The sequence below is a fragment of the Macaca mulatta genome, chromosome 18 (assembly GCF_049350105.2).
Source record: "Macaca mulatta isolate MMU2019108-1 chromosome 18, T2T-MMU8v2.0, whole genome shotgun sequence".
Lineage (NCBI taxonomy): Eukaryota > Metazoa > Chordata > Mammalia > Primates > Cercopithecidae > Macaca > Macaca mulatta.
Window position 1 is genome coordinate 6,184,690 of NC_133423.1, and position 14,027 is coordinate 6,198,716.

The window sequence follows — 14,027 nt, forward strand, 5'->3', positions numbered from 1 at the left end:
GGCATGATTATCTCAGCTCACTGCAGCCTCCACCTCCTGGGCTCAAGCAATCTTCCTGCCTCAGTCCCTTAAGTAGCTGGGACTACAGGCCTACACCACCATGCCTGGCTAATTTTTGTATTTTTTGTACAGACAGGGTTTCACCATGTTGCCCAGGCTGGTCTTGAAGTCCTGAGTTCAAGCAATCCACCCACTTTGGCCTCCCAAAGTGCTGGGATTGCAGGCATGAGCCACCATGCCTGGCCATGTTATGAAATTTGCATAAAGGAGCTATACCTGTCAAGTGGAGCACAGCGAGGTTTTGCAGAGTCTAAAGCATAGGTAATGTGTGAACCTCTTTTTTAAAAGGACACCGAATTATGAATATAAAATGATGAGTGTCCCTGCCAGGACTGTGGAAGGAGCTCCGTAAGTGAGGCCCCTGGAGTTTAAACTTCCTTAGCTTCCCTGGGAACCCACCATGGGCAGCCCTGATGCCTAGAAGAGCTGTAGGTGAATTGAGCCTGGGCAAACAGGCTCCCCGAGAAAAACACACAACTCCCTACTGCACACACCAGCAATCCATGGGAAATCAAGGACAGCACCAGGACAATCGGGGAACTCGTCAGTGTTGCTGTGCCACTCAGGGCCACAGCAACCTTGGAAAATGAAGCCAAGTGGTGCTGACGTATTTGACACCATTTCTGGAGTCAGGCCAGGGCAGGCCATTACTCACTGAAGGACATGCTGCATTCCAGCCACCATGACAAGTGCTCTGCACACATCACCTTTTTGCATCCTAAAAGCAATACTAGGTAAATAGAAGATTGTGCCCCTTTACAAATGAGAAACCGAAGACTAGAGAACTCAAGTAACTCGCCAAGGTCACGCAGGTGGTCTGTGGCAGAGCGAGGACACAACTAGTCATCCACACGCAGAACCCACATGCTACAAGGTGTGGGCTGGTCTGCGGAAGGGCCAGTCTGTCGTGAAAAACGAGATGCTCTTGAGAAAGTGGGGGAAGGGCCTCATCTGGTGTGTCGCTTAGTTCCTTTTCCTTTTGATCATCCCTTTGTTGATTTATCTTCAGTCAAAAAGTCATGCCAGGTCTACCGAAGTTGAACTTGTGGTTCAACTGACTTGGGAATACCACACCCAACCCGGCCCAGCATTCTAGGAGCAGCAGTAAGGGAGTCAGGGTGGCCTCTTAGTCTTTTGTATCCTTTGAGTCTCTGCCCTCTTGTCCTTGAGTATGGCTGGATGTGTCACAATGTCCAATAAAAGAAAACGGAGGAACTGAAGAAGAGTTTTGCAGACTTACTTAAAAGAGGAGGGAACAGTTAGCCAAGGGGAGGAAAATCTAAGCATCTACACGCTTGTTCAGAGCTGGTTCAGAAAGCAAGGAGAGGCACATAGAATCAAGTAGAACTGTCTTTTAGTTGATCCCTGATGCTTAAAAAGTGAAACAAAACAAGGCATTACCGAGAAGAGCAACCAGATCAGCCATTGGTTCATGAAGGATGCCACCAAAGGTTCCCGAGTGAAAATCCTGGTCTCTGCATTTCACCTGTAGAGTAGATAAAAGGCAAGAGATATACTTCCTGCCTTGGTTGCTTTAGTGGAAGCATTTCACGTGGTGAAATACATATCTGCATGTGTCCCTCAGAACTCAGGTAGGTGACCTCCAGACCTGACTTCACTTTCCGTGTTTCTCAGTCATGGGGACTGGAGTTCCTACCCGCTGTCCATTGCTTCATTCCCACCATCTCCTGAATACCCTGAAGCTGACTCATTCCCCAGCTTTTCCACCAACTTTATTCTAGCCAAGATCACGAGGCTCTCCTTGGCCAAATGATTGACGTTTACACAGCTGTCTTCCTTTTGGTTTCATCCAATATTGTTGATCACTCCTTTTTCTGGAAAAATTCTCTTGCCTTGGTTTCTGAGAAGCTTTCTTCTCTTTCTTCTTTTCTTGCCTGCAGGACAATTCTATTGATATCTCCTGTAATAACATCTTTTCTTCCTCCCACCTCTGAAGCTTAATACTTGGCTCATCCTTCCTCTACATGAGCTTCAAGAGCTCACAGGATAGCATTTATGTATACAGCACCCTTGACATAAGAGTGACTCCACCTTAGAAAAAGACTCCATCTTACATTTCCTAAGGCACTTTGCCAACAGGGACTAGGTGTTCTGCCTGATCAATAAAGACTGCATCCAGCTGGATAAGGATATAACCAAACACGTTCTTCCACTATTGGTTCTCATCAGAGGACTTGGCAGTCATAAAACAACCAGGACGTCAGCAGTTCAAAACTTAACAGACACGGTCCTGCTGTCACTTGTGCTAAGAACCCAGCATCTGCCACCAAAGGTTCTGCCCAAATCAAAGGCTCTTCCTTACAAGACCACTGGACCACCTGAGCCAGGCCAGGATTTCTTTTTGTCTATGTCACACTCCCTGGACTGGTTCATTAACCTGTTTTCCTATCCCTTTTCTTTTCTTTTATTAAATTATTTATTATTTATTTTTTTTTTTTTTTTGAGACAGAGTCTTGTTCTGTGACCCAGGCAGGAGTGCAGTGACACAATCTCAGCTCACTGCAACCTCCGCCTCCCAGCTTCAAGTGATTCTTCTGCCTCAGCCTCCCGAGTAGGTGGGACTACAGGTGCACGCCACCATGCCCAGTTAATTTTTTTGTAATTTTTTAGTAGAGACAGGGTTTCACCATGTTGGGCAGGCTGGTCTTGAACTGCTGACCTCAGATGATCCACCTTCCTCAGCCTCGCAAAGTGCTAGGATTACAGGCGTGAGCCACTGTGCCCAGCTCCTTCTCTCTTGATGGTAAATGTTACTTTGTTTGTTATGGAATATTCAGTCTATAACATTCACATATTGGCTAGGTATATAACGATGTATGCTTTACAATATCGACTGCCTTGTGGAGTAGCTTGGGCCTGTGTGCCTGCAGCTCTGACTCCTGAGTGAATGGGAGGCACTAAGGAGAATTGCCTCCTTGGAAACTGCATGGAGCCTGTGGCTTTTATTATTGAGATAGCATCAGTAAAAGCCTGACATTGTGGAAAGACACAAACATGTGTGGAACTGGTTATCTCTGACCATGCGGTGCTCACGATAATTTAAGGGCAGGGATACTATTAACACCTCCATGCCCTTAAATGTTCATCCCTGGAGGTCTGACCTACTACATAAACACCAGACCTAAAACTCTGGGGTGCTTACAGTGCATTCCACTCGAGCATGCTTCCAGTTTCTGAAACTCAGGAGATCTAGACCCGAACTCAACCACTTCTGCTATTACTTCCTACCAGCATGATTTCTCCTATGTACGCCATATCCAATCAATTACCAATTTCTACAGGTTGGGCTTTTTTGAAGTTGATTCTTCAGTTCATTCCCTCCCATCCTTCCAGCCCAGCTGGTCTTTATGGTGTTCCACTCCATCTTCAATGTAGTAACAGAGCAATCTTTGGTTTATTCACTTTAGCATTAAGACTTTCAGTTCACTAGGCAATAATGCTAGCTAAATTACTCTGGAGTATGAACGGTCTTACTTCGAAACCTTGAGCTGGCTGTCTCACATCCTGATGACAGCTCTCCTCCTCCTCTCTTGTAACTTTGCTGTACCACCTGTTCTCGGTCTTCATCAAGACGTCAGTCCCTTGACCCTTCCAAGATGTTCCACGTTGCCCTCCTGCATTTGTTTTTTCTCCTGTTCAACCTGAATACCACCATTGATCACCTCAGCCCTTCTGCTCAACACCTTGACGAGCTCTTCCTTACTTTCTCCACCACAACCCTCTGGAGTAACCTCAACCCCAGGGCCAGTCTGCCCCTGCGAGGCCTTCTCTGTCCCTAGCCACTGAGCATGCTGCAGAAGCCATCAATTTGCATGGATAGATGACTCCAGACCCTAACATTGCCTGGCCCTTCTTCATCCTCCCATCCCTTCTCTTCCCCCTGTCCCAAAGTGACCACTTCAAGCCATCACTTCACTGCAGATACACTCACTTCCTGCTAAACAGAAAAAAATTGAGGCTAAGAGGGAAGAAACGCTAGGACTTGGAGCTCTCTACCTACTCAAGGCCCTCACAAAAGAGGTTACTTCCCTCCCATGGGTCTGGAGCTCGCCCCCTCCCACCTCCTCAGAGCCTTTGTTCTCAAAAATCCTCCCCCTCCCTCCCAGGTCTCCAACTGCTGTCTCTGTCGATTGCCTCCCAAGGATTTCCTCCAGCCATCATCCCAGCTCTGTCCCACTTTTCACAGCCATGTTTCCTGAAAGCGGGTTCTAGAGAACAGTCCCTGCTTCCTGTTTTCTCTGTCACTCCCACATCTCTTTAGTATCTGTATCTCACTAGGAGTAAACTTCCTGAGGGCAGAGACTATTTTATTCAGTTCTGTACCCCTGGGACTTAGCATCCTCCTATCTGACAAATAGAAGGCACTCACTGTTTTTCAAATGCATAGCCATGTGTTTCCGTGTATGTGCTCACATCTGAATCTCAAAACTGCCTAGGGATTGGATAGAGCATGGATTATCAGCCTACACATTGCTATATGAGAAAACAGACTGAAATGATGAAATAATTAGCTATTTACCCGGGAGGGACTTTCTAAGTCTTACGCATTATCACAGGTTGCCTGTATTACTAGAAAAAGAGAAAAGGGGAAGGAAACTGACTATGCATCAAACCTGAACTAAAGGCTGCATGTAATGACACAGCCATCCTGGGAGGGGGCGTTATTGTGCCATCTTTCAAGGTGGGAAACCAAGGCTCAAGGTGAAGCCACCTGCACAAGGCTGGGCACGGTAGAAGCTAGGATTCAGATACTGGCCTCGGGCGACACCAATGCTCCTTCTCCTTCCCTGTAACCACAGCACTTAGATTTCCTGCCACTGCGGCCAGCAGGCCCACGCCGGGAGCAGGACACAGCAGTTGCCCCTGCATTGATCAGGCAGTCTGCTTACCTCCCTGTGGCTGCCATACCTGCCTGCAAATCCCATGGCCAGAGTTTCCAAGCTTTGCTTTGTGAGTCACAAACCCCTGTGAATCCCCTCTCCAGAACAAGGTACATAGCCACATCCACTCCAAGTGTCAGGGGGTTCATGACCTCCCCAAACCCCAAGACCTCTGCACCCATCCCACCTCCCCTAAGGCTGTGTGTCCCAAGTAAGGCCTCTGCCCTCAGGAAAGCTTTCTTTCTTCCTCTCCAAGATCCCAGAATGGACTGGCGCTCCCATTCACAACCCCCACAGGCCTCCATCCACGCACTGCTCTCTGTGGATACCTCCACCGTGAAGTAGCTGTTCCCCCGGGTTCCGTAAGTGATTGCTGGCTTCCTTTGGCTGATCCACAGGTTATCTGAAATTACGATGTAGTCCACACCAGAGAAGAATCGGTTCTTTTCTTTTTCCACAAGTTCCTCCAGGGCAACAGAGCCAGCCTCTTCCATCCCCTCAATGATGAATTTGATATTCACAGGAAGATCCTAAGTAACAACAGAAGAAAAAAATCGCACAAGTTGCCTGCTGTGGTTTGGCTGTGTCTCCACCAAGTCTCAACTTGAATTGTATCTCCCAGAATTCCCACATGTTGTGGAGGGACTCAGGGGGACGTAATTGGATCATGGGGGCCAGTCTTTCCTGTGCTATTCTCATGATAGTAAGTCTCACGAGATCTGATGGGTTTATCAGGCATTTCAGCTTTTGCTTCTTCCTCATTTTCTCTTGCTGCCGCCATGTAAGAAATGACCTTCACCTCCCGCCATGATTCTGAGGCGTCCCCAGCCATGTGGAACTGTAAGTCCAATTAAACCTTCCCACTCTCAGGTATGTCTTTATCAGCAGCGTGAAAACAGACTACTACATTGCCCATTCACCTTTGAAGATCCACTATTTGTTTGCATATAACATAAACACATGAAACTATTATTTACATTCAATGTATGAATGTGCATTCCCCACAGTTGTGTTACAGCAATGGAGTCGTAATTATGGTTGTGAAGGAGAATTCAAGGTAACGCCTGGTGCGTGCCCTCCAACATGTCCTGCCAATTTAATGCTATGATCAAGAATTGGGGAAAGGGGCATCTACAGGAAAGCACATTCTATACTACAGAGCTTTCCCGTGTGGCCGCAGAGGGAGGCATTTTTCTCCTTCTCCCCAAAAGGAATTTTTCAAGAAAGGTTAGGCAATTACAAATGGCTTTTCTGTCCTCATAATTCTGAACATGAAAAAGGAGAAATTTCTCCTTTGAAAGATTGTTAAGCCTCAGGTTAATTTTTACTTCCAGTATCTGTTATTTTTCAGCTGTGACTTCAATCTGCCTTTTAACTTATTCGAAGGCTTTGATCTCGCAGCAAAATGGAACTTGAGGTTTTTTTTTTTAGTTAATATTAGGGCAAGGAATAGCTCCTTTAAAATTTTTACAACATGCTTCTTCCCCCATTTGCTTTTGATCTTTTTGTATCTTTATAATTTATAACTTCATATCTTTGAGAACCACATTAAGAGGAGAGGTCAAAGTCTTTTCCTAGAGCACAGGATGCGTGCAGAACTCTAAAAGTGATTACAGGCAGATAAACAGCATGCACACACTATAATCAGTTCTAATAAGTGGGCTTGACTCACCACAGATTAACAAATGCAACATGAGCACAGGATTATGGATGAGAAAATAATAAGTTACGTAGTAATTAAAATGAGAAAATTAGAAAATCAGTCATTCAGTTGGAGAAGAGCTTTTGGGGGACAGTGATTTATTCATATGTACCCCTTGTGTTTCTGTGTGTCTTAGGAAGTCCATCTGAAGTTCTGAAATCTTAATATCTGAAGGTTCTGTGTGAACACTGAACTAGCAAACAATTGCTGAAGAGTAGTTGGAAATCCTAAGAATTTTCTGGCAAGTCACTTTTAATAAAATACAAACCCATAGCACTCAGCATGCAGGCCGCATACATTAGCAGCTGGGTTTGCCAAGCCTCCCCTTGGCAGCTCACTGCTCTACCTGTGAAATATGGATATTAGTACTCACTCTGCCTCCTAGAAAATAACCCAGGGAGGGAATGTGTCCTAAGAGCTCTGTAGGCAAGGCGGGCAGAGGAGAAGAAGGGAGGGAGGGAGGAAGAAGGGGACACTCTCGAAGGACCTCACACACCACCCCCAGTGCAGATATTTCTTCACTGAATCCCTGTAAGCCTGTGAGGTAGAAACTGCCATTCCCACTTTGATCACAGACGAGGAAAGTGAGGCTCAGAGATGAACTGACGTGTCCAGGGCAGTGAATATTTCTTCTGTTTTCTTTGTGATTGTGTAATTTTCAGAGTTGAAATTTATAAAGGAAAACAGATTTTGGCCTTTTTATTGGAACAATCTTATAAATATTGCTATCCCTTAGAAGGAGAGAGAGAGAGGAAGAAAGAGAAAGAAAGGAGAGAAGGAAAAACAGGGAGGGAGACAGAGAAAGAAACCAAAGCCACACGGAATGCTCAGGGCATGGGTGGTGTGAGCTTCATGGATAAGAAGACACCTTTGCAGTGGTCTGCAGGACACCGCCGAGACCTGTGCTGATTTCCTGAGCGTGTCTTCTGTGAGATTCAGGAGTGGAGTCAGAGTACTTAAGTCCCCTCCATCTGCTTATGTCTCAGGAGAAAATAAACTTCTGAGGGAAGCCCCCGGCACCTAATGAAATGATCTTCAGGAAAAGACACCTCAGAAGCCCGGGTCTTCTCTGCAGGACAGGGTGCCAGGGAGGCCCCTCAGCCCTCAGGGCCTTGCAGCCTTGGACAGGGCTGAGGCGGTGCCCAGGACAGAGCAGATGGAACCATACCCCAAGGTTGACCTGATTCTGTTCCACAGAACAGAATCCGAGGCCCAGAGAGGTCAAGTCACTTGCCCAAGTTCACAGAGCTAGATCCAGTCCTCTGCTGGTGTCTAAGTACATTCGCCAGGAGCGGGAGAAGAGTGCCTTGAGATAAGACCATCCTTGTGTTGAAACATGAGATAGTTAAAGGCACAAACCTGGGTCCACCAACAATGTCCTCTGGAGGCCGGAAAGAGGGGACCCACCTCCTCAAATCTGTACCCCTGCCTCTGCTCCAGAGCCCTTATTTGGACATCTAAAGAGAACCACTGTGCTCTCAGGGAAGAGATCCAAGGATTCCTGCGGAATGTCATGGAGATTCCTATCTTGATCATTTGCAAAGCAGCCGATACATTTAAAAAATGTGTGTTTGTCTCTGCTAACAAATCATACTTTGTGATAAGAAGAAAAAGAAGATTAAAAAAGACAAGATAAGATAAAATAAGGATTAAACAAAAAAAGACAAGTCCCATCAGATAGCAGCTTGGCCACAGGCTTGTTGTGTCTTTGGCTGTGTCTTGTTTTTTAACGTGGTTAAAAGTGCAGGCTGGAATCCATCCTCAAAGTATCAGCCTTGCCACCAGCTGCACTGCTCTGGGTAAGTTCTCTGACCTTCCCGAGCCTTTCTGTCCTTATCTGTGAAATGGATACAATTGTCCACACACCTCCAAAGACTGTTGGAGTGAATAAGTGACCTAAGGCACTTTGCTCCGAACACAGCAAACAACTCAAAGTAAGTTGTAGTTACCATCCTCCTCCTCCTCCCTCCCGAACACAGCTGTCACCTACTTGTTCCAGGGCTCTGAAGGCGCTCACAGCATTGATCCAAGCCAAGACAGGACCTTTGTTGTCGGTTGCGCCTCGTCCATAAAGTTTCCCTTTACAAAGGGAAGAAGAATGTTCAGAGAAGTGTGGACACCTCTGCCACGTGAGTTAAAAACCAGTGTTGTTTCATGGGTACTAATGTTAACAGTGCTTTCTATAATAATATTCCAGGCACAAATCTTGCTATGAAATTGCAAAGTATGATTTCTTATGTACAAAGAAGACCGTGCACAAGAGATCCTGGATCTCTTCCCTGACAAATAGTACAGTCGTCAGCTAGTCAGATGAGACAAGTAAATTTGCAATAGACAGATCCCACTGTCCTTAACAATAATTAGCTATTTTGTCCAAGTTCACTGAAGAGACCCACCGGGGATTTGTTGCGGAGTGCCATGTGGCAGAGCCTCTCATTTTGGGATTTTACAATTAGTAGAAGAATGAAAAAAATATGTGTGTATATCTCTATTAACCTTTCTTCTTTTTCTTTATAAAATGCGAATTACATTTGATACTGTTCAAAAGGAAAGTGTGTGGCCTCGACAACTGTTTTCCTCACAACTCAAGAACCTCCGTCCAGGGGCACAAAAGTGTGTTGTTTTTTTCACAAATGAAAGAAAACCAGCCTCAGTGAACCAATCAGTAGGCTATGAGAGCCGCCTCTCTATGCATTCTTCTTTTTTTTTTTTTTAGATGGAGTCTCACTCTGTCATCCAGGCAGAATGGAGTGCAATGGCGCCATCTCAGCTCACTGCAACCTCTGCCTCCCAGGTTCAAGTGATTCTCCTGCCTCAGCCTCCTAAGTAACTGGGATTACAAGCATGTGCCAGCATGCCAGGCTTTTTTTTTTTTTTTTTTTTCCCAGACAGAGTCTCGCTCTGTCACCCAGGCTAGAGAGCAATGGTGTGATCTCAACCTCCACCTCCCAGGTTCAAGCAATTCTGCCTTGGTCTCCCAAGTAGCTGTGATTACAGGCGCCCACCACCATGCCCAGCTATTTTTTCGTATTTTTAGTAGAAACGGGGTTTTGCATGTTGGCCAGGCTGGTCTTGAACTCTTGACCTCAAGTGATCCAACCACCTTGGCTTCCCAAAGTGCTGGGATTACAGGCATGAGCCACCGCACCGGGCCTGTGCATTCTTAATGACAGGGAGAGACCCGAAATCCAGGGACAGAGCCACATCTTCACCCCTTCAATCTTGCAAGCACAGCAGCTCCGCACTGTAGCCCGGGTACCTCACTGACCGTCCACCTCCGTCAGCACGTAAGGGTCCGTGAGCCACCCATCGCCCTGGTCAGCAGGCTGCACGTCCAAGTGGCCGTAGAAGCACACGGTGCCTTTCGTGGGATCGTTCCCCAGTTCGGCCAGGATGACGGGAGGTATTGGAAGACTCTGACCATCGGGCAGCTGCAAAATGATCAGGAATCACATTTTTAAAAACGCTGTGTTGTTCTTCCAGAAAATTCAAAGACATGATATTGGGAGTCCTGGCCAGGCTATCCCTGGGTCCTTGGAGAGCCCATGTCATTTTTCTGAACATCAGTTTCTCCATCTCTAAAATGAGTCCCATGAAACACTTTTTTTTCTTTTGGAGACAGGTCTCAGTCCTGGCGCCCAGGCTGGAGTGCAGTGGCGCACTCGCAGGCTTATGTGATTCTCCTACCTCGGCCTCCTCACAGTAGCTGAGACTCCAGACGTGCGCCACCACGTCTGGCTACCTTTTTGTATTTTTGGTAGAGACAGGTTTTGCCATGTTGCCCAGGCTGGTCTCAAACCCTCAGGCTCAAGTAATCCGCCCGCCGTAGCCTCCCAAAGTGCTAGGATTTCAAGTGTGAGACACTGCACCCAGCCAAGACGCTTTTAATTAAGATATAAAACCTAATTAAAAGTAAAGCGCTTCTTTAGATCCACATTGACAATTAGCAGCATTAGCTGAATGTGCTCTTGAGTAAGAATGCAGATGGGCCGGGAACGGTGGCTCATGCCTGTAATCCCAGCACTTTGGGAGGCCAAGGCGGGCAAATCATGAGGTCAGGAGTTGAAGACCAGCCTGGCCAACATGGTGAAACCCTGTCTCTAATAAAAATACAATAAAAATTAGCTGGGCGTAGTGGTGCACGCCTGAAATCCCAGCTACTTAGGAGGCTGAGGCAAGAGAATTGCTTGAACCGGGACTTTGGAGGTGGAACTTGCGGTGAGCTGAGATCGCACCACTGCACTCCAGCCTGGGCTACAGAGCGAGACTCTGTCTCAAAACAAACGAACAGAAAAAGAATGCAGATGACAACTGGCTTAAATTAGGTGGACAAATCCTAGAAAATGTGGATGATCCCAAGGTTCCTCAGTGCTAAAATAAGCACAGCAGGTGCTTAGATTTAAGACATTCATGATGGAGTAGAGTTCTAAGAGACGGTTCTGATGAAAAAAAAACAGCTCCAGATACAATGCCTTTGAGAAAGATGCATACGAATTTAAAGAAAAGGACAATTTCCTTTTCCGTAAAGAAGAAATTGGAACCTGTGTCCAGGAAGTGAAGAGTACAAGGGGGTCCTTTCCATAATAAAGGGACCTTCACTTGTCATCTGCACTGGCTTCTAAGAGCCCGTCCCAGCCCTGGAGTCCTGATAGGACTGGAAAGCAGTAACACGGCTTCGTTCGAGACCAAGGGAATACTTCATCTTCATTAGGAATTGGGGGGGTTTTGGTTGAGGATCAGGGTGAGCCTCTCCCTTGCCACCCCCGGGAAGGCACAATTGACATCTAGAAGTAGCTGCTCCCTTGGTGGGCGGGAACACCACAGCACCTGCTGAGAACCCATGTCCACCGAGGTCACACGGGCCCCCAGGCGCTGCAGTGTGTCCGTGGCCACAGCCATCATTCTGAAGAGCTCTTGTCTGAAGCGAGGCACGGGCTGGACAGAGTCGCTCTCGATGGCCACCCACTCCTTCAGCGTCTAGGAGGAAGAGTAAGCAGGCCATTAGCATGGGGGTCCCACATCTGCTCTGGGGGCAGCGAGGGGAGGACAGGAGATGGCGAGTCCCCAGGTGCTATTCTGTTGATTGAGGACCTGAGGACCTATGACAGTGCCAGTGAACACTGTGACATTCAAGAGTAACAGACAGAATAGCTGGGGTTTTAATCAGGAACCCGGAGGCCAGAGATGCCTGGTTAGTACAGAAGGTCAGGCAGGGTGGGCTGGGAGAAAGATAATGGTCTGGGTCCTCGCTGGGTTCCCCAGGGCTGTCAAGAAGGGCAAGTCCCCACCCACTGTTTCTAATTATTAAGAACTGAAGAGCTGGTGGGCTCTCAGCTTTCTCCAGGACTCCTTGCTTCCCACACCTGGCCCTGGAAGCCTCCGGGCCATGACTGAACCCCACAGTGACCTCCGCGGGGCTGCAGGTCCCTTCTGACATGCTCTGCACTTAGATTCCCCGGCCCGCCCCTCCCTGCGCTCCTAGGATCCCACAGGCACTGTGACGTCGGGCTTAAACTCAGCCTGTCATAGCTGTGTGACTTTGGGTGTATTCCTTAACCTCCCTTAGCCTGAGTGTTCTCATCTGCACAAGAAAGTAACGCTCCCTAACGATAGGGTGATGGTGAGGACCACTGAGGTAACGTGTGCACAAGCCTCAGCCTGGTGCCGGGCACCTGGCGGCCACTCCAGCAGTGCTGGCTGATATGAATGACTGATAAGAACCATTCACACACCGGTGTTGGAACCTGAGTGGCTCATACTGAGACAGTCAGCATTTTTATGAAAAACTACACAGATTTACTGATCTTGGACTTCTCTTCCTGACTCATTTGAGTTTGATCTCTCTATCCTGGTTGTAGAGCTTTCATTTTTATTACGAAGGCATTTATCTAATCCTAATGAATATTATGTTTTACATTTTTAAACTGGAATTTACGGAACAGAGACTGCTGGCTTCTCCCTAAGTTCAGTAGATTTGGGTATGTTTGAGGGACTTAGGGGGCTTGGGGTACAAAGTTCAGGGAGACCTCAAGGAGCTCCCAGTCTGGTGAGCACAGACAACACCACATCAGTGTGCACATGTGTGGGGGTGTGTGGGGATGGAACCAGTCGGCCACAGAGGGGACAAGAGAGCTTAGGAGAGCGGGGCTGGGGAGGAGCTGGTGAATCTGTGGGCTCCAGCAAGCTCCTGCCTTCCCACTCCTCGTCCTGTCTCCTCCTGCTCCCCAGGCCTCCCTCTTTTTGCCGTTCCACCTCACCCTCCCTCTACTTTACCCCACTCCCACCCCGTACATGTACAGACCCTGTATGGTGAACTAGGGGTGAAGCAGAGGATTATAAACTTGGGAGGCTGAGGCAGAAGGATCACTTAAACCCAGGAGGTCGAGGCTGCAGTGAGCTGTGTTTGTGCCACTGCACTCCAGCCTGGGCGACAGAGCAAGACCCTGTCTCAAAAAATAATAACAACAACAACAAAAAAGGGTCAGGCGTGGTGGCTCATGCCTGCAATCCCAGCACTTTGGGAGGCCGAGGAGGGCAGATCACTTGAGGTCAGGAGTTCAAAATCAGCCTGCCCAACATGGGGAAATCCTATCTCTACTGAAAAAACACAAAAATTAGCTGGGCATGTTGGCAGGTGCCTGTAATCCCAGCTACTTGGGAAGTTGAGGCTGAGGCAGGAAAATCACCTGAACCTGGGAGGTTGTGGTGAGCTGGGGTTTCACCACTGCACTCCAGCCTGGGCAACAGAGCGAGACTCTGTCTCAAAACAAATAAATAAATGAATGAACGAATGGAGGAGATAAAATGCCTATTGCACACATACTACAAAATAAAAAACGTTGCTGTTGAACTTTGCAGAGCTCCCTGGCTCCCCAGCTCTGCCTAGGCCTTACAATAACGTCAGGTGGCATTAGGAATGGGCGACCTGATGGACCAGGGCAGACTCGAGCTCAGTGGAGGTGCTGGTCGTCTCTGCGTGGACATCCCTGGATCAAGTGTGCTGGATATGAAGAGACAGTGCCCTTTGCAGGAGGAATGGCTAGGAGGGATCTCTTCCATCCATCTAATAAATACTGAAGATTTTTAACCCAATGAGCAGTCACAGGCATTTTAAATGGAATTAGGCAAAAATATCCACATCTCCAAGCAAATAATTGTCTCACCCAAATACCAAAGGAGGTAATCTATGCATTCTGTGTGCAGTTTCCTTCTCCTACCTGCACAAATTCATCCTGATGGAGGTCAATGTACTGGAAGACTTTCTCTAACAGCGCCGGGGGCAGGGAGTGTGAAGAGAACATGCCTCCCTCCAGCAGCAGCAGCAGGGCCAGCAGGGACGCAGCCTGGAAGGGTTTGACACAGGA

The 14,027-nt window shown here is 47.6% G+C and overlaps 1 protein-coding gene across 3 annotated transcripts in view; it reads right to left on the reverse strand.

The window, feature by feature from the left end:
* The window catches only part of CNDP1 (carnosine dipeptidase 1), a 48,141-nt gene that overhangs the window by 13,337 nt on the left and 20,777 nt on the right, over positions 1-14,027 (reverse strand). For all 3 annotated transcript variants that reach the window (XM_001085457.5, XM_077974783.1, XM_015122203.3), the window contains exons 2-7: positions 13,881-14,006; positions 11,491-11,640; positions 9,932-10,094; positions 8,654-8,742; positions 5,291-5,491; positions 1,462-1,546 (exon numbers count right to left, since the gene is read on the reverse strand). In XM_001085457.5, coding sequence (XP_001085457.3) covers positions 1,462-1,546; positions 5,291-5,491; positions 8,654-8,742; positions 9,932-10,094; positions 11,491-11,640; positions 13,881-14,006 — 814 coding nt within the window. The remainder of the gene's footprint in view (positions 1-1,461; positions 1,547-5,290; positions 5,492-8,653; positions 8,743-9,931; positions 10,095-11,490; positions 11,641-13,880; positions 14,007-14,027) is intronic.